At 45.7% G+C, this 20,533-nt stretch overlaps 1 protein-coding gene and 1 pseudogene across 1 annotated transcript; one reads left to right on the top strand and one right to left on the bottom strand.

Moving 5' to 3' along the window:
• Positions 1 to 9,146: 9,146 nt before the first annotated feature.
• On the bottom strand, positions 9,147 to 10,903 carry LOC147465643 (uncharacterized; annotated as a pseudogene).
• Positions 10,904 to 17,323: 6,420 nt separating this feature from the next.
• Positions 17,324 to 20,316, top strand: LOC147465644 (multicopper oxidase LPR1 homolog 1-like). The gene is made up of 3 exons (XM_086521138.1): positions 17,324 to 17,713; positions 18,244 to 18,330; positions 18,422 to 20,316. The coding sequence occupies exons 1-3, from the start codon at positions 17,396 to 17,398 to the stop codon at positions 19,955 to 19,957; spliced, it is 1,941 nt and encodes a 646-aa protein (XP_086377264.1). The 5' UTR covers positions 17,324 to 17,395; the 3' UTR covers positions 19,958 to 20,316.
• The last annotated feature ends 217 nt before the right edge of the window (positions 20,317 to 20,533 follow it).

A 20,533-nucleotide genomic window follows, 5' to 3' on the forward strand; every position in this document is an offset into this window, starting at 1 on the left:
CAGGCGCTTTGGTCAAGCAGCATATGTGAGGCCACAAGATGTAGCCTCTGACAGCTCGGGGGATGATCATGCAGAGCACATTCCCAACGAGGCAACGTTTGAGCCCGAGATTGATGAAATGATCGAGACGATCATGGATTCAGAAAGGCTTATCTATGATGATATGAAAAGTGAAGCCGATACGCCGTTGTATAATGGAGCACGTATGTCTAGATTGAAAGCACTCCTGGTTCTTCTCAACATGCAGGCAAAGTTTGGATGGAGTGACACTAGCGTCACAGCGCTTTTTAGGTGATCTATTACAATTAGTTTACTTTAATAAAACTCTAAAAGTATAATGATCTGATAGATTTTTACACGACTGTACCATATTTTTATGTTGTGTAGATTGCTGAAAGAGCACATACTACCAACTGACAATGTGATGCCAGATTCCCGAGATGAAGCAAGAAAGATTTTGCGAAACTTGGGGATGGATTACAATTCTATCCACGCTTGTCCTAATGACTGCATTCTTTTCAGAGGGGAATACATAGACATGGAGAAGTGTCCGAAATGTGATTCCGAAAGATATCGAGTAGATCTCCACGGGACAAAAATTCCACAAAAGGTTTTGCGACATTTCCCTCTGCTTCCTCGCATCAAGCATTTCTTCGAATGTAAGTCCATGGCCGCCCTAGCATCATGGCATGAGGAGAATAAATCTTCGGATGGTGTGCTATGAATTCCTGCAGATTGCGTAGCGTGGAAACATATAGATGGAACATGGTTGGATTTTGCCAGGGAAGCTCGAAATTTGCGCTTAGGCCTGGCTATGGATGGCGTAAATCCATTTGGTCAAAGATCAACATCTTACAGTGTATGGCCCGTTGTCATCGTCAACTACAACATTCCCCCGTGGTTGACTACGAAGAAGGGGCACCTATGGCTAAGCTTGATTGTGCCAGGGCGATATAAAGTGGGGAATATGGATGTGTATCTTCGTCCACTATTGGAAGAGCTACAACAATTGTGGATTGGCATAGAGGTGGTGGATATGAGCCGACACACAGGACGACGGAATGCTTTGATCAGAGGCATTCTAATGTGGACCATGCATGACTATCCCGGGCTAACAGAATGCTCAGGTGATCTATTGACACTCCTCACTCAGACACTGTAAATCTTGTTTTTTCCCATAGTTGATCTATTATCATGTGTATACATGCAGGGCTTCAAACAAGCGGATACAGAGCATGTGTCACATGTGGACCTAGACTGAATGCACGTAGGGTACCCTCACTGAAGAAGCAAATCTACGAAGGTCATCAAGCGTATCTTCCAGAGAATCATGTGTTACGCGACGGCTTTTTGGGAAGAGAGCCACCAAGGATGTCTGCACAAGCATGGTTAGAGCAGAAGGAGATGTGCGATGACGGATTGCCTCCAGGGATGAAGAGACTATCTCTATGGTACGAGTTACCATACTGGCCCCGACTCATGATCAATCACTTGCTCGATCCAATGCACATATTCAAGAATGTGGGTAATCTACTATGGGACCATCTGACCGGCAAGAAAGATACTTTGGGAGCTAGAGTTGACCTTAGAAATGTGGATCGTATGGAGCAATATTGGCCGCAAACAGCGTCTGATGGATCGATAAAACTCCCTAAAGCACCATGGATTTTCACAGGAGCCCAAGAACGCAAAGTAAAAGAGACCATTCGATCTTTGCGGACCCCCACTGGCGTAATGCACTCGCTCCGAACGTGTTTTACTAAAGAAGGAAAGCTTACCGGTTTGAAGTCACACGATTGGCATAAAATGTGTCAGGTACGTTCATAGTGGACTTTAATATCATTGCATAAAATGTGGACTTTAATATCATTGCTGCACATACTTTACAGTTTATTTTACCGGTTGCCATTGAGGGATGTTTGTCTCTCGACATCCGTAACACAATCTACAAACTTGCAAAGCTGGTGCAATGGATCTCACAAAAGGAGATCAACGTAGACTCCATACCATTCGCCAAACTAAATGCTGCGGAGCTTGTGTGCATGTTTGAGAAACATTTTCCTACTACAATGCTAACCATTCAGGTGCATCTTCTTGTTCACATAGTTGATGAGGTGGAAATAGCTGGCACAGTTCATTCCAGATGGATGTTCTTCTTAGAGCGTTTCATGAAAACGCTTAAGGGATATGTGCGTCAAAAGGCACGTCCGGAGGGTAGCATGGCAGAAGGTTGGTTGGTATCAGAGTCCCTAGTGTACATTGGAGAGTGGCTAGACGGATTTGATAAATCCCGGGACACGCTATGGCGAACCATAGATGATGAGCGCATATCTGGGATTGTCATGTGCAATCTCGGTGTTGAGAAGAAGATGACGGAAGATCTAGAGGCTAAAATCAACCGATTTTGCATGCTTCACAATCCAGTGATGCAAAAGTGGATTTCACAATATGAGGATGCAAAGCAAGAGCGACAAAGGGCACGAATCGAGTGGAGACGGGGAAGACGACCACCGATGCACTATCCAGCGGTTCTGGAGAGCCTACCAACCTTCATGAGCTTAAGATGGTTGCACAACCAATTGAAAAGTGCACAACAATGCGGTGACGAAGTGACTGAAGAAGAGTGGGAGTACTCTCGGGGTTGCGCGACCAAGGTAAGTTTGCAATGTACGACTAGCAAGTGACTTTATTTATAAACGTTTGAACGGCCACTCATAATCTTTGTTCGTTGTAGTATAAGTCATACACAGCAGCATGGTGTAAAGGTCGACATTTTAGGGTGGAACGAATCGACAAAAAGCGTTTTACTCAAGATTGTGGAATCATGGCAAAATTTGAACAGTCTAGTCAAGATTGGAAGAATGCGAAGAAAGCAGCGCGCAAGAATCCCGACAAGTGGAAGCAACAAAAGGATGCAGCCAGAGCGCGAGTAGAGGCAGGGAGCTCGCACCACTTGGGGAGCGGTGGATGGGCATCATTTGAGGCCGATTTTGTAAGTGTTTTCACATTGCTCTTTATGTTCGATAGTTTAGGGTTTATGAGTTTTTTAATTCTAACATAATGAAATCTTTGTATGTTTTGACAGTGGTCGATGACAGGACGTGATCCCACACCGTACGAGCGCGAGTACGCAGGCAGGAAGGGCTTAAACGCCCTGATGGACATTCTCAGTTCTCGCGGCGGCATGGTTAGTATTAGGGTTTACTCTTTTTTATTTTTTTGTATTGTTTTATAAATGTCGTTATATGTTTATACTTACTGAAAGCTGTCTTATTGTCTTTTTTTGCAGAATCCGACAGATACGCCGCTTGGATGCGATGAGACGTCTGACTAGACGACGTCAGTTTAGTCGTAGCTAGATAGCATTAGTTTAGGGTTTCTCATAGCTTATGTATCATGAGACGGATTTTATACGTCTTTTTGAACCATGTATATTATTACATTTGTCACCGCAGTTCCTTTTGCCAATCAATTCTTTATGCCTATGATGTTGTACAATTGTCATTATTACATTTGCCAATCAATTCATTTTGCCTATGATGTGTACAATTGTCAATTTTGCAAACAATGCGTCTTGTGGGTGACTATTTTGGGTCTATTATCTACCCTTGCACTTTTTTTAAAAAGTGAATCAAGTACAATACGGTTGATGGGTGGCAGGGCATTCAATGCCCTGCCACCAAAAAAAAATTCTCTCGGGCGTCGCTATAAGCGTCGCTATTTATGGCTCTGTAGCGTCGCTATGAGCGTCGCTATAGTCTTCTGTGTAAACGTCGCTATAATCGTCGCTATTTAGCGACGCATATAGCGACGCTCATAGCGACGATTATAGCGACGCATATAGCGACGCTCTCGTAGCGACGCTCGTAGCGACGGTTTTAGCGACGCCGTGGGTTATAAAAACCCAGTGTATTTCCGTCGCTAACAGCGTCACAAGAGCACACAACCTCTTGTAGTGAAATAAAATTTTGAATAGGAGTGCTTGATGCTAACGTATGTGCTTAGCATATCCTTTAGCACAAGATTGACATTTATCCTCTCTGGGTGACTGGCAGTACTACTGAGATGTATTTCCCCATCTTTTACAAATAGTCCTCCAAAGTGACTGATAAACAGGGATCACAATTCTTTGCAACAGTGCTGATTAATTAACAGTGTTAACTTTAATGACTTCTATTGGTGATTGATAGATCTACAAGTAATCTCATAGAAATAGTGCACTTAAAGTGAGAATTACTTTAGAAGTTACTATTGTCATGAATGTGCACATTGTCGCAAACATCCTTTGCTAAACACTAGGGCCCATAACACCTAATGTGCATGCATTTAACAAAAATAGATCCAAACCTGCATATCCATAACCATACTTGCCAATGCTTATGGCTAATGTTATGCTCACGGCTCATGGACAAAGAACTAAATACTTTCTACGTGTAAACCGTGCCAACAGATTTGGACCATAATAGAATGTAAAAATCCATCACATCTAGGTACCGGATGAACTAGTTCATTGATAGAACATAACTTGGCTATGTGTATAAACAACCATCCGTTAAAGTTGTTGAACAATACTTGTAACCTTAACAAGTCTTACTAAGTATCTAACAATTTTTGGCCACTGAAATTGTTTCTGATATAGTATGCTCAAAATGGTATAGTAAACGGATTTGACCAGCACTTGAGGACTTTGTATCGCGACACACAATTGATATAACGGGTGCTACTTTCAGTCCCAAAGACTCATATTCGCCAGCTGTGGAATATGTCTCAGATAAAGATGTCCAAAGGAAGAACATCCTTCAAATACGAGATATACTTGTGTGTCAAGGTAACTGTAAACACTCTGCGGCATGAGTGAGAGGGACCCTCGTTAGCCTTGCTCCACAATGGCTAAATCAAACTCCATGAGTTCCTAGACCATGTTGGTTGTCTCGTGACAACATGTGCCAAATAAAACTCTACCATGTAGTTCCTTTAACTGCAATGTAGAAATGTATCTAGGGCACTACATCCCAAAATTCTTTACTCCTGTATGACCTTGTCATGTCTTTAAGAGCAAAGTGGATGAAATTTTTGACGCTTATACATACTACTTGAAGAAAGCAAGAAAAGAATATTAGAAAATAAAAATAAACCAAATCAAATGCGTATCTAAAGGTTGACCATAATGTTCACTTACCTATAATCAAATGCAGATGACCAACCTCCCACCTGAAAAGGCCTAGTAACACTAATTGAAAGTTTAGTGAAAATGAAGTAGTATTGTGTTGATAACCCTGGGTGTTTCTTTTGCAATCCAAATCCATTGGTTAAAACATGTAATGTCAAACCCCTTAGTTAGACTGTGGATAAAAATTGCTCAAACTAGTAGTCAACAATAACCAACATAGTCTACCGTGTGTAGTAGTGATTGGAATCAACTTGGAAACTTGAATTTTTTTCTTTATCTCTTGGCGCATTACAAACTTCTTTCCTTGAAAGTACAACCATGATGAGATCAAACTATGACCCTCCACCACAAGGGAGTGATTGTGTATTAGATGGGTCATACCTCTGAAAATACCACTCCTAGAGACATAGTCAGTGCTATAACTAAGCAACCACTCATCTCAAGTTGGAACCTTATTCACAAATGGATCTCAAAATAATCATATTTCGCCACGAACATGAGAGAATGATTCCTAACACCCAATAGAAAGTAGTCATACTAGATTGTCTTGGGTTTGTAACAAGATATTACCTACTTTAAGGCTCTCTTAGTCTATTCATGTTGTTCCATGAAGTATTTACGTGATAGTGAGGCCATGCCTACTTGCTATCCACAAAGTGCATCATCTGTATTGCCAGCACCTTGTGCACAGAAGTTGCCCGTCACTGTAGTCATATACAGCGATCACAAACCAACCTCCATACTTTCGGATAGAGTAGTTGATGTTCTAGCAGAAGTGTAAAACATGCTTTAGTGGAATGAGTCCACAATACTAGCATGCCATGCATGCATATCAAAAAATACTGTGAGAAGCTCTTGGCTTCAATGATAGTCTCCACAATGTGAGCATATGCCATACGTGCCTTGCACAATGCGTACTAGCATGGATACATCACAATTGATCATTCCATGACTGTGAGCTTAAAGGGGCGACAAGGTTAGACCATTTTGAGTTCTATTTGTATTTTTGTCTTTCAATTTTTATTTGAATAAGATTTCTTTATTATGCAAAGCAAAGTGCTTTGACAGACTTACTGCGAAGCAAGGCTTCTCTTTCGTGCCACAGTACTATCCATTGACTTAGAATCAAGGATACTAACACATAGGTTTGGAAATAAGAGGGCAGTTGCCTTCGCTTGGGCTTGTAGCCATGTATGCTGATAAATGTAGAGTTGTTGGTGTATGCCCTCAGGGCTTGATTCATACCAACCTCCAATAAGAAACAGGTAGACATGTTGTCAAGTTTTCCTAAGCTCGTATGCTACTAGCATATTCCAAACTTTGGAAGCTTCTATGCCCAATTCCCTAAAGTGATACCTTGTTTCACATAAGTGCATCGAGAAAATCAAAATAACGAAACCTGGGTGCTCTTAGATAACAAGTACTCTGGTATGTCAAAGCAGAAGAGAACCTCTTCTCTGCGGTTGATCCAACACCTCTTTGGGTATCCTTCCAATTGCCCTGAGTCGGCAACTATGACCCTTTGATGCCTTTGCAAATTGCTCAAGATCTTTGTAATTTTGAAGAGATTATAAACATTTGATGGTCTATCTTTGGCATCATTGGTCTGTCTTTTGTGTCGTGGCCTTACTCGCCTTAGCCTCGTTTGCTTTGCCAAACCCACAAGAAGAAGGTAGGAGGGGCCAACCGTGGGCACCCTCTCTTGATCTTTTTTTATTTTCATTAACAGATGTTGGACCAACACCGTGGGCGGCCAGTGTGAGAAAATGATGCAAAACTTGCTCTCTTGCACAAGCGATGGCAGTAGCGAGGAGAGAATAAGGGTGAGGGCCTGCTCGCTACGAGCTGCCAACACCAACACGCTAGTGTCGAGAAGTTTCCCCTGTGCCTGCGTGCATCTTCCAAGCCTGAGCATGTCGAATTCGAGGGAGATCGGTTGAGCATAGCTCCCGCCTCAAGAGATCGTTTCCACAGGCTGTTCTCGATCGGCATCTCCATGAAAGGGGCATTTCCTACGGCTTATCACCACCCTAGCTTGAGAGAGAGAGAGAGAGAGAGAGAGAGAGAGAGAGAGAGAGAGAGAGAGAGAGAGAGAGAGAGAGAGAGACCGTGCATGCAGTAGGAAAAAACTCTCCATGCCCTAATGCCCTTCTACGCTCTCCCTTGAGCTTTGATACCAATCTAAAACCACAACGGATTGGACCATGCAATTCTCCATCTAGCCTTGCTATATATAGACTCCTAGCCGTCTAAACATATCACCCCTTGACCACATGTCCGTCCTAGCCCTTGGCCGGCCCGGTCTTACCCTAGATAGGCATGGCATTGTGTCTTCCTTCAATTACTTCGAAGGGTGATTAATTAGCAATTACCCTTGCTCTTTTATGGACTTTCCCCTTTTGGTCCCAAGCCTTGAAAGGCTGGTCCATTAGCACTTGATTGATTTCACTTGTTCTCTTTTTATTTTCCGTGGACTTAAGTGCCAATTTAAGTTGGAAAATATTTCTAGAAGATTAGAAATTAATGTTCATGACATAGAGAGAGAGAGAGAGAGAGAGAGAGAGAGAGAGAGAGAGAGAGAGAGAGAGAGAGAGAGAGAGAGAGAGAGAGAGAGAGATGGAATTATCGTCCTCTGAGGTCATATATGACCCATGGGACCAAAAACACAAAACATTACAAAGGTTCCATCTAAGGAGAACGTGACAATACATATCAGTGAAGGAGTGAGGCTCCATCAAGAGGGTAAAAAGAAAAAGGGAAAACAAAACCTAGGGAGGGTCAGTTGTGGGGAGAGCCGATTTGGGACTTTGAAACTCTTGGATAATGGATTTTTTGCCTTGGTAGACCACCCATTTACCTTGTTTGCAGGCTTCATATACCTTCTTGAGCTTGCTGGCTTTTGCTTTGAGTTGATTTGTACTCAATCTTTGGCGATTCAAAAAGTTTTGCCCTTGAGAAGGCAAGATTGGCGTAGTAGCTTTATCCGTTCTTCTTTGTCCTTGAAGATGAGAATACAATGCTCGGGTGGCACATGTCTGTGTGTGTCATTCATCCAAGAAACAATTTCAGGCTTAATGTTGACACATTGAAGAATGTCATTAAGCTTGTCGATTGCCTCTTCAAGGGTATCCTCGTTGGTGCACCATGGTGGATGGAGTCCTCCAATCCTAACCTTAAGGTTAAGGGAGTCTTGCAGTTGGCATTCTTGTAAAACTGTTTGTATTTTGGTGTCAATCTTCTTGTGTGCCTCTTCATGAACTTCCTTCACTGCCTTGAAAATCTCGGTAAGGGAGGCTTCGACACCGTGGGCTTTGGCAAGTAGAGGTTGCCTCTCAACCTCCTTCGACTGCTTTAGCTTAAGCACACACTGCTTGAGTTTCTCATCCTCTTCAATAAGCTCCCGAATCTGAGTCTCAAGGGTAGTAATCCTTGCTTCTTGGAGCCCAATAGGATCCTTTCTTGCTTCTTGGCACCCGACACACACACACACACACACACACACACACACACACACACACACACACACACACACACACAGAGAGAGAGAGAGAGAGAGAGAGAGAGAGAGAGAGAGAGAGAGAGAGAGAGAGAGAGAGAGAGAGAGAGAGAGAGAGCCTTTGGGAAAACACATGCTGCATGGAAGAAAGGGCCCATACACAAGTGTAACCGAGGCATTATAGGGCATAGGGAGAGGGGAGGGGAGAGCGAGAGAACTTTTATGCAAAGCAATTAACAAAAACCTTTCAGCAAAGTTAGGTACAACATTTGGGCAAAGACATTAACAAAACCTACATACTCTTTATCATACAAAACATGGAAACACTCATGTCATCCAAAACATAGCAACAAGTCAAGAGGTTTAATACAAAAGAAGCTTCATCAATGCATCCGACATAAATTGACTTCCTCACTGCAAGGACAACCGATGCTCCAAGGGTGCCATCATCTCATCTCAAGTGTGATGCGGAGTCCTCATTCATTGGCTTTTATCAGCCTCACTGTCCCCATTTGTTGATGCTTCCTTGCATTTATCACCGACCGCGTCCCCATCCTCACTTCCATCTGCATTGTCCCCATCATTCCCTTCCTCATCCCTCTTCCCATCATCCCCACTATCCTCCCCATCATCCCCGTCATTACTATCACTCCCGCTACTATCTCCGTCATCCCCACTGCCTTCGGTCCCTTCGTCACTCCCCTCTCCACCATCATCCTCGCTGTCATCATCACTGCTACTATTTTCCTCCCCTTTCTTTTCATCCTCACTTGGGGGGGTCAAGCTCCAAACACGCCTCTACAAAAACAAGTTATGTAAACCCGAGCAATTTTAGACAATGTAGACTCGAGCAATGGTGGGACACACACAGAGAGAGAGAGAGAGAGAGAGAGAGAGAGAGAGAGAGAGAGAGAGAGAGAGAGAGAGAGAGAGAGAGAGAGAGAGAGAGAGAGAGAGAGAGAGAGAGAGAGAGAGAGAGAGAGTCACATGGCATTTATAGCCTTGTCGTATCTTCCTCACTGTGCTGCATTGTACTTGCTTCTTGTGGATACAATCCCACTCTTCCAAGGATGTAATGAGGGCCCTTGGTTGAATAGCCCTGTGACTCAGCGCATACTTGTGGTCGACATCTTCAAATTGCTTTTGCATGCATAACCTATCTCTGGCTGAAGACTTTGGAATGGGGTTTGAGGGAGCACCACTCACCCTCCCTCCCACTTTATGTGGAATCTCCACACTCAACCCATGTCGCTTATGGAAGTGCTCCACTATTCGTTGCCGCTTCTCCATCTGCATTTCTCTCCTTGGGAAAGCCAGATCTACTCAGCACCTTCGCACGAGCTTCCCAGCAACATAAAGCTTTGCATATGGCTAGGATGGCAACAATGACTTGGCTCTCCTCACTCGTGTAAAACAACGTACCTGCATAACTTTAGAAATGGTAGGCGGGCCCAATTAACCTAATGTAAACCCCGGCATGCCCAAGCCTAAGTATGACATGGGATAGAGAGTGACTTACAAGAATTCTGCTCAATGGTCGAGAGGTTTTGGGTTTTGCTTGCTTGGATGTAGACCCTAAACCGGCCGCTTCTTCAAGAAGCTTTCTCTTACTGGCTTTGGCTTATTTTGTGGTGGCAGTTGTAGCTTTTGGCTCGGGCTTCTCTTCTAAGTGAGGCTTTCCCTTCCCCCTTTCAATGGTCACTTTGGGCTGCTTCTCTACCTCATGACCCTTCAAGTGGAAAATCGATGGCTTTTGAACCACATCAGAACCATTCAGTGGGACTTTCTCCTTGGGATTCACAAGGGGCTTCTTTTCATCATAACCCTTCATTGGGACCTTCTCCTTAGGCTTCACAAGGGGCTTCTTCATGTCAGAACCCTTCATTTGGACCTCCTTGGGCTTCACAAGCGGCCTCATCCCCTTGGCACTCTTTGCTTGTTCCCTCATAAATAAAAGTCACGACATGCAATCCTTTAGCACCATAGATTTGACAGATAAACCCGGGAAATCCTAGTATGGCATGAAAACTTGGGCAAGCCCAACGTGTAAACATGGACCCAATGTGTAAACCCAAGCAAGCCCAAAATGGAGAAGGTAAACATACCAACACCCCTCCCTTTGTTGTCAACTCCACAACTGGAGGCAACTCCATAGTAGGAGGAACCTCATGCAGCATTTGAGATCCATCCCCATCCGAAGGTATGTCTATCTCCTTGCCCTTCTCAACACACTACATAAAGAGTCGAGTTAGAGTGCACCCCAATGGCTATGGGTAGGTGTAAACCCGGACATCCTTGCTTTTTCTTGGCAATGGCCTCATGCAATATTTGACCCCCTAGAGATATGGCTGTTTCTTTCTCCTTCTCATCACCCTACAAAAATAGGAAATAGATTTCAACGAGCATCCCCATGACCGTGTGCAAGTACATACTTGATTTTGGTTGACAGTGGCTTCTATCTCATCTTCAACATCAAGGCTTACGATCACATGCCTATCCTCATGAAACTTTGATCTATTTTGGACTTTGCCGAGATAGTGTGTTTCTTTGTTGTGCAAGAGTGTGCTTCATGCCCTTACCCCCCCTTGATAGGGAGCTTCCTTGGGTTCTTTTTCATAGGAGGAGTGGGAGAGGGATCCTCCTCCTCCTCGGACACCACCACCTTTGTCATGACTTGCAACACGGTTTGTAAGGATGAGAATCCCATGCCTGCCTCCTGCCCTGAACCCATGCTAATTGGGAAGCATGGGTTCATTCTGAATTATATTCATTTCTACACCAGATTCCTCTTGGATCCCACCCTTCCAACCTTACCCTTTGTGTTACGCTGTAAAATTCTGGACTAGGATTTGAGCTCATACCCTTGAGAAAATACAACCGTGACCTCATCATCTAACCACATCACCTGACGCGTCAAGCTGTGTGTTATAGCGAACCATAAACATTATAAAATATCTCTGCACCTGCCAACGCTCCAAGGCACTAGCCTCTGATGGTCTTTCCCCCACCTTGCAAGACCCTTCTTGATCCTCCCCCGCCCCACGCGACCGGCTGGCCTTTCCCCTCACCTCGTGCGATGCCTGCAGGCATCCATCAAACTTTCGCACGTTGCTTTCTTTTTTTGAAAAAGTTGGCACATACTTACTTACTAGTACACCGGCCGCCATCGGCGTCCTCTCTCTCTCTCTCTCTCTCTCTCTCTCTCTCTCCCTCTTTATCGTGCACAGAGGCTCGTTTTGGACTTTAGCCTTCAGCTCGCAGCCCTCGACACGTGTAAAGGGCACCCTCACTGCCGTTATAGAATACATATAGATACATATAGATTACAATTAATACTTTTGATACAGCCAAAGATTAAGGAGATTTAGGGTGGCTTCACAAACATCCGGACATGGGTGGAGGACAAAAAAAGCAGCCAATAAGACTTTGCAACATCGGATTGGGAGTCCGGAGCTCCTTCACACACGAAGTTGAAGGACACACGCTGGCCGTCCAGTCACGGACGTAGTTACCTTTTTGATGGGAGACCTCCCCCCCCTCGCCCAAGGAATGGGCGCACCCATAAAACAGCTTTTTGAAAAAGATAGTGGGTTCGAAGTTTTGAACGCTCACCACTTGTTAGTATGGTCAATGGGCTATCCATGGTATACATGATGTCCGTTGCTTGTGAATACACAGGTGCCCAACACAAAAAGGGGCTCATTTTAAGAGCGCCCATGTAGGGCCCTTGTGAGAGACGGGCACCGCCCATTTGTGAAGCCACCCTTACTTTTAGCAAACGGTGGAATAGTGCGTCAAGGAAAATTGAAATGTGAGTGCCTGCGCACATGCGGAGTCCCGGTCGTTCCTCGCACCAAGGAATCTGTATCGGTCGAAAGCATCGTCTCGCGCACATGCAGGGCGGCAGCAGCCATACCGGTTGCCAACAGTCGTCAGTTAGCACATATGTGGGCCAGCAGTATGGCAAACGGTGACTTAACTTGGCAGGGGAGCTGCAAGTCGCTTTGGCTTGCCAATACAACCCCTCACTCATGGTTCTACCTAGACCCACAATCTGTTGGACCTCTAGGCCCAACCTCCATAGCATGCTTGTACATACTCTGCACCACCCGGGAAGACTCACATAATTCTTTGAATGGGCTACACGTTCCCCTTTTGGCTTGCCACACACCTTTGAAAAAAATATATATTTGAAAATTTCCGTTTTGCTTCGATACCCCTACCCTTTAAAATAGGGGACTTTTTTGGTTAGGCCCCTCCCTTCTACTTTATCCCTTATCTTGTTCACACCTACCCGTTTTTCCCCCCTCGGGCGCTCTTTATGTTCTTCTCCCCCCCCCCCCCCCCCCCCCCCCCCCCCCTCCTCAACACCACTCCTTTCTCCCTTATCTTGGGAGCTCACCTTAGCTAATTAAACTCCACCAATCTCTTACCTACCTCTTTCTGCACCCCTTGTTAAATCATAAGCCAACTCCACCTACCAATACACCTTTCCCATGCTAGCCCCATAAAATTTTCTTTGGTCTACTAGCTCCATGAAAAATATAAAAATTGGTCTACTAGCTCCATGAAAAATATAAAATGGATATTAAGAAATCCTCTTATATTCCCCTAAATTGGACCTTTCTTTTCACCCTCTATCTCTCCACTAACTTGGGTATCAAATCACTATCATCTTCAAAAAACATAACTCTATTGGTACAACATGTCTACCTAACTCTTTCACTTTGTACTTTTGTACACTACCATTAACTCACATGTCCTTAACTCTTCCACCCTAACTCTTTCCTATGTATACTTGTACACCACCCTAACTCCTTCCTATGTACACTTGTACACTACCATTAACTCCCTTTCCCCCCCCCAAAATCCACCTCAAGCTGCCCCTATATAAATCCCCATTCACCTCCTTCACCCGTATATAAAAACTCACACCACTGATGAGCTCAGTATGAGCGAAACGCGTTTGGTGTCCCAGTTTCTCTACCTAAATCACCCCTCAACCTCCCCGTGTATCCCTACCTACTTTAAGGATATTCAACGTCCCACCGTTCTTTTTGTCTCTCTATACTTGGAGTCGTTTCGCACGCTTTCTGACGTTTTTATCTTACAAAATGGGAAGCATCCAAACGCCCTTTTAGTTCTCTTCCAGGCATGTTTGCTTCCCCTTCTTGTGATGAAAGGTTCTCCTCCTGGGTCATCACCCGCAAAAAGGGAGCACGGGTTAAGAGGCCAGCCATAATAGCAAGCTATGTGTAACCCAGGCCTTGCTTGTACTTGTACAGGTTCCCCCTTTTGCAACCTTAGCAGGGGAGTGGAGTAGGCACCCAACATGGCGCCACCCTTTGCCTTCCTTGTAGTTTTACCACCTGCCATTAGCCTTGGCACTCAAGCTTTGGCGATGTCATGCACCTCTTGAGATCGGCTATCAATGATACCCTTTGCCTTCCTGTAGTTTTACCACCTGCCATTAGCCTTGGCACTCAAGCTTTGGTGATGTCATGCACCTCCTGAGACGGCTATCAATGATACTCCTCTACATGGAATCCCAAGTAGGAGTGAGAGGAGTAAGGCTCTAGAGAGAGAGAGAGAGAGAGAGAGAGAGAGAGAGAGAGAGAGAGAGAGAGAGAGAGAGAGAGAGAGAGAGAGAGAGAGAGAGGGCATTGAATACCCACCCTCAAGCCATTCTACCGTTGAGCCTCGAGGCATGTGTGAAGAGACTATATGCTGTCCCATGCCCTATTGATGCCCATCGACATGGTTGGACTAGTTTTCCTCCACTTGTTTCACCGTGGCATGCCTTGTCACTCCCCAGCGCCCCACCACATCGACACTCCACGGCACCCCGCAACATGGTCGGTCGAGATCACCTCGCTCCCCACACCCACCCTTGATGCCATCAAAATGGATTGTCACAATCAAATGACATATAGTCCCGAGGATGTGAGAGACTTGTGAGAGAGAGAGAGAGAGAGAGAGAGAGAGAGAGAGAGAGAGAGAGAGAGAGAGAGAGAGAGAGAGAGAGAGAGAGAGAGCTAAAATTGAGTGTTTGAGGGAGCTCAAAATGCGCAAGGAACACATGATGCCTATTCGTAGAGAGAGAAGTAGTGGCATGAAGCCTCCTAAATGGCGACACACGTGTGCCGAATTTAGGGGGCTTTATATAGAAGTATAGATAAACTCATTAGGGCGTGTGCGCTTCACATTTGGGGGGTGTGCCTTTATTGGCCCCCTTACCCTAGGGCTTGTATTGTAAATCTCCCGCTGTTCATCATGTGATCAAACCACCTCACCAATCGCTTTTCAGTGCTGAGGACTCTCATTTTTTGCATATTGAACACCACTATCCTAGAGCCGAGTCTCACGTGAGATTTAGGAGATTTACCTCCTAGCTAAGAGAATAGCCATTGGACTTCTTTTAGGTGTTTAGAGATCATTCTCTATTTGTATAGAAAGGACGAATGCAACCCATTGTTGGAGTATCAACATGACCATTTTCAACAACATTATTGAGGTTGTCAAAGCCAAGCGACCCTCAGGAGGACAAGAGAGAGTACATACTCTGTAGAGAATGTGTACCAAAGAGCCACACACACAGACACAGATAGACTTACACACATTGCCACAACGAGGGAGGTTAACATGGCAAGTCTCTGTTCACCAATGCGATGGCACTCAACAAAGAAAAATCAGAAGGTACAACACACCTGAACTTTATCCATGCCCTTGATGTGCCATGGTGTTGTATTGGGAGACATAGGATCCTGGATGTGTCCATGCAATGCAAGCTCTTATAGTTGAGCAGTCCCATAATTGCATTCATCTCCAATGCTCTACAGGCTGTGGCACAATAGAAACCCCCAATTCTTGCTATAGAAATTGTGCGCCTAGACCTTGGCTGCATGTATGCATGGAGAGGGGGGAGGGTATCCCTGCTACCTACAAGCTACCTGCGATTGGTGGTAAACACGCACACAAAATTCTCATTCATCAATCGCCAAAATCCTTGCCAAAAAGAGGAGACAAATTCGATTTCGGCTAAGTCCTTTAAAACAAAAAGAAACGTGCGTGACACTTTTTATGGTTCATTCTGAATTATATTCATTCCTACACCAGATTCCTCTTGGATCCCACCCTTCCAACCTTACCCTTTGTGTTACGCTGTAAAATTCTGGACCAGGATTTGAGCTCATACCCTTGAGAAAATACAACCGTGACCTCATCATCTAACCACATCAGCTGACGCGTCAAGCTGTGTGTTAGCGAACCATAAACATTATAAAATATCTCTGCACCTGCCAACGCTCCAAGGCACTAGCCTCTGATGGTCTTTCCCCCACCTTGCAAGACCCTTCTTGATCCTCCCCCGCCCCACGCGACCGGCTGGCCTTTCCCCTCGCCTCATGCAATGCCTCCATCAAACTTTCGCACGTTGCTTTCTTTTTTTGAAAAAGTTGGCACATACTTACTTACTAGTACGCCGGCCGCCTTTGGCGTCCTCTCTCTCTCTCTCTCTCTCTCTCTCTCTCTCTCTCTCTCTCTCTCTCTCTCTCTCTCTCTCTCTCTCTCTCTCCCTCTTTATCGTGCATAGAGGCTCGTTTTGGACTTTAGCTTTTAGCTCGCAACCCTCAACACGTGTAAAGGGCACCCTCACTGCCGTTATAGAATACATATAGATTACAATTAATACTTTTGATACAGCCAAAGATTAAGGAGATTTAGGGTGGCTTCACAAACATCCAGACCTGGGTGGAGGACAAAAAAAGTAGCCAATAAGACTTCGCAACATCGGATTGGGCGTCCGGAGCTCCTTCACACACGAAGTTGAAGGGCGCACGCTGGCAGTCTAGTCATGGACGTAGTTACCTTTTTGATGGGCGACCTCCCCCCCCTCACCCAAGGAATGGGCGCACCCATAAAGCAGCTTTTTGAAAAAGATAGTGGGTCCGAAGTTTTGAACGCTCACCACTTGTCAGTATGGTCAATGGGCTATCCAAGGTACCCAATCGTCATTGCTGCACGGAGAGTGAGAAGTATACATGATGTCCGTTGCTTGTGAATACACAAGTGCCTAACACAAAAAGGGGCTCATTTTGAGAGCGCCCATCTAGGGCCCTTGTGAGGGACGGGCGCCGCCCATTTGTGAAGCCACCCTTACTTTTAGCAAACGGTGGAATAGTGCGTTAAGGAAAATTGAAATGCGAGTGCCTGCGCACATGCGCAGTCCCGGCCGTTCCTCTCACCAAGGAATCTGTACAGGTCGAAATCATCGTCTCGCGCACATGCAGGGCGGTTGCAGCCATACCGGTCGCCAACAGTCGTCTGTTAGCGCACATGCGGGCCAGCAGTACGACAAACGGTGACTTAACTTGGCAGGGGAGCTGCAGGTGGATGACGCAGGATGACGCACACATTAAACATAGGAGGCCACTATTTAGGCACCGTTGCAAATGGCTAGGGGAGATGAGTGACTTTCCGTTGAAAGCGGCAGTTGCACGGTGGGTTGGCGATTCACTGCAGTCCAAAAACGTGGTGGGACAGCATGGAATTTCCACCGGTCGGGGCCTTTTTCTTGGTGAGTGCGCACCTTAGGAAAACGTGGTGGGACAGCATGGAATTTCCACCGGTCGGGGTCCTCTTCTTGGTGAGTGCGCACCCTAGGAGTCTGGAGTCTGGACGCCGCGCATGAGCTCTCACAGACTAGAGTCACGTAGAGTGTTGAGTTTAAAATGCACGGGATCCTCACACTGGGCTTCTGCCACGCGCAGCACATTTGCGAGCGAAAAGTTGAAAACATTTCTGCAAAACGAGCTTCCATGGCGTGCTGGCAAATATGTTGTGAATGGAGCAGCATTTTGCTGGTCATGTTACCTCTTCTGCTGCAGAGGATGATCAGAACAGGGGCCTCTGCGGCATCCAATGTCACACTGTGCGTAGAGCCTAGCCCCACATTGGAGCAGTTTGTTGAGCCTCTCCTTCTACTCCCTTCCATTGATGTCTCTACTCAGGGGCGACAGATCACGTTGGGGGCGTTCAGAATATCTCAGGTCGGTTTACTTTGAACTAACATTACTCCTTCCTTACTATAACCTGCGCACAAGAAGATTAGAAGCTGTGGGCATTTTCTCTTGTGGTAATCAGGCCACTTTTCAGTTGAAGGGCAGGGGACTGCGAGCCCCACCACCAACACAGGGCTCCCCTGCCCCCCCACCGCACCTGGTATTTTGTGTAAAACTTCCTGCAACTAGCTAGAGGTATGGGAATCTCCTTCTGCAGGAACTAGTGACGGAAACATAAAGGTGCATCTAGATAGATGTGCGGTCCCAGTGGAACCTCATGGGGTTAAGCACTATGGAAAACAGTGACAAAGTTTCCATTTTCCTACATGAGAAAATACGGCCGGGTAGGGAGCTGCTCCACACCTCACGTAGCTAGCTAGCATTGGCTGTTAGTGGGAAAATGGTGGTGAACACTTCTGAAATTTTCTTAGACAAAGTTCTGCAAAATTGAGGGAAAGTAATCTCCTTGATGTCTGGATGTTGCAAATGCTGGCGATGCAAATTGTTCCGGATAACAGAAATTGCATCGAGACCTCCCCAATACGACGCTGTATGCATATGGAGAATGTCAGGAGGCAGCATCATTTCCAGGCCCTACTTTGATGGTACGGTTCTGTATTTATAATGTTGTTGTGGTGTTCACAGTTGCATCATCAGCTGGTTGTGGTATCCTGGGTTATGGGCTCTTTTATGCAGGCACGACGAGGAATCCCTGCACAAATCAGGTGGGAAAACCACATACTGGATGAGCGACACTTCTTGGAGATTGACAATACAATCTATTGGGCAAATCCTCAGTTGGGCGGTGTTCCGATTGTCACCCACTTGCATGGGGCGGAAGTGGAAAGCGCTTCCGATGGCCATCCAGATGCCTGGTTTACTGCTCACGACGAGATAGGGCCTTCTTTTGTCAGTCAGAATTACACATACCCTAACTTTCAGCCCCCAGCTGCGTTGTGGTATCATGATAACACCATAGGTATCACCCGTCTCAACGTGATGGCTGGATTATCAGGGTTCTACATCATCAGGGGAAGCCCAGAAGAAGAGCTGTCCCTGCCCTTGGGCATACTCTTGTTCATTAAAGATTGGCGATTCTTTGCTAATGGATCCATCCATTTCCGGACACACGGATCCTTTGCTGGGGAGGATGGTTGGTGTCCGGAATACGGAGACACAATGCTGGTGAATGGGAAGGTGTGGCCTTACTTGCGTGTGTTTCCACGGGTGTACAGATTCCGAGTTTTAAATGGTTGCAATGCCAGGTTTCTCGATCTGAGCTTGAGCAACTCTTCGTTGAGCTTCTTGCAGATAGGGACGGATGGGGGATTTCTCCCTGAAGCAAGGGCCCGGGATTCGCTATTGATGTCACCGGGAGAGAGAGTGGATGTTCTGATCGACTTTACAGGACTGGAGAATGGAACGGAGGTGCTGTTGAGTAACTCCGCACCCAGCCCCTTTCCCTATGCAGATTCGGCATACTTTTCCATAGGCACAGCGGATGTGATGAAGTTCATAGTGGTAGAAGAAAATGGGAGCAATGAAGGTTTGGCAGACGGTGATGGCAAGCAGCGAAAAAGGTTATTGATACAATTACGAAAGCGTGTAGCAACAGCTACCACAAAGATGAGCAGCATGACAATGCATCCAGGGGAGGCTGGGGTGAAGGTGACAAGGAGCTTCAACCTGACGAGGAAATCAGCTGTCGATGGGAGACCTCCAGCTAATCGGATAGGGCAAGGAAGGTGGTGGGAAGATTACTACGCTGGCGGAAATGAAGAAGATGAAGTGATCAGCTGCAAGCCAGGAGATACAGAGGTATGGGAGATAATTAATGTGAGCGAGGATGCACACAACATGCAGATACATCTAGTGCAATTTCAGATGTTAAGCCAGCAATCGTTTGACATGGACGGGTATGAAGAAGGGGTGTGCTCGATAAGGTTGAAGTATGGGGAGGCAGGGAGTTGCTACTTGGAAGAAGCTAGGGGTGCAGAAACGTATCAAGAAGGGTGGAAGGATACCATGATCATGTGGCCCAGCAATGTGACTCGTGTTGTGTTGCGTTGGGGGCCTAGAGACGATGCTGCTGGCACTGATTTTTGTTTCGACCCGACTTTGGGGCCTGGTTATGTGTGGAACTCTGCCACCCCTGACCACCAGGACTACCAGATGATCAAGCGCATCCGCCTCATCAGCCCCTCCGTTTCTCTGGCCTCATCAAATCACTGATGATCATGCAGACGCAGGAAATTATTTCAGGTGATGGGAAAGCTTCACCTATCAATCCCGTGAAGACTGCACAGAATGTAGTGTTGCCTACCTTCAACAGGTTATATTTCGTGTGATGATCTCTTCAAATTGATTGAGATGTCATCCCCAAGGTGTCATCATATGCATCAAACCTAGCTAGGTAACATCATGATCAGCACTGCACCTAGCTAGTTATGTGATAGTGATTTAGTCTTAGTGGAAATGATAGTGGGCAAAAGTCTAAGAGCCAATTCTCCTTCTGCATTAGACAAAGGCATATGGATGTCCAAAGTGTACATCGCCCAAACTAATAGAATTTATGTGTCTTTCGTTTTGCATTGTATTGTATTGTAAATAAAATCCAGAGGGCTTGCCTTATTTTTTCAGGAGTGAGCTTACACATGCAGCCGATGTTATGCATAGACATGGGGGAGCATGTCAAATGTGTCTGTTGCATGTTGTCACAGAAATCAGTGAAGAAAACACAACCCTCATGTGAATTCACTACAGGTTTTAGACCTTTCGCACGTGCAATTATTGAGGGGGAATTTCGTT

Source organism: Adiantum capillus-veneris, chromosome 1 (genome assembly GCF_014529385.1).
Source record: "Adiantum capillus-veneris isolate H3 chromosome 1, ASM1452938v2, whole genome shotgun sequence".
Lineage (NCBI taxonomy): Eukaryota > Viridiplantae > Streptophyta > Polypodiopsida > Polypodiales > Pteridaceae > Adiantum > Adiantum capillus-veneris.

What these genes read in the sequence shown, in the direction of transcription:
- LOC147465644 (XM_086521138.1), top strand. Translation starts at nt 17,396, where the DNA reads ATGCACGGGATCCTCACACTGGGCTTCTGCCACGCGCAGCACATTTGC. An exon ending in GGGCGTTCAGAATATCTCAG is followed by an intron (nt 17,714 to 18,243) that starts GTCGGTTTACTT and finishes TCCGGATAACAG; the next exon opens with AAATTGCATCGAGACCTCCC. An exon ending in TTCCAGGCCCTACTTTGATG is followed by an intron (nt 18,331 to 18,421) that starts GTACGGTTCTGT and finishes TCTTTTATGCAG; the next exon opens with GCACGACGAGGAATCCCTGC.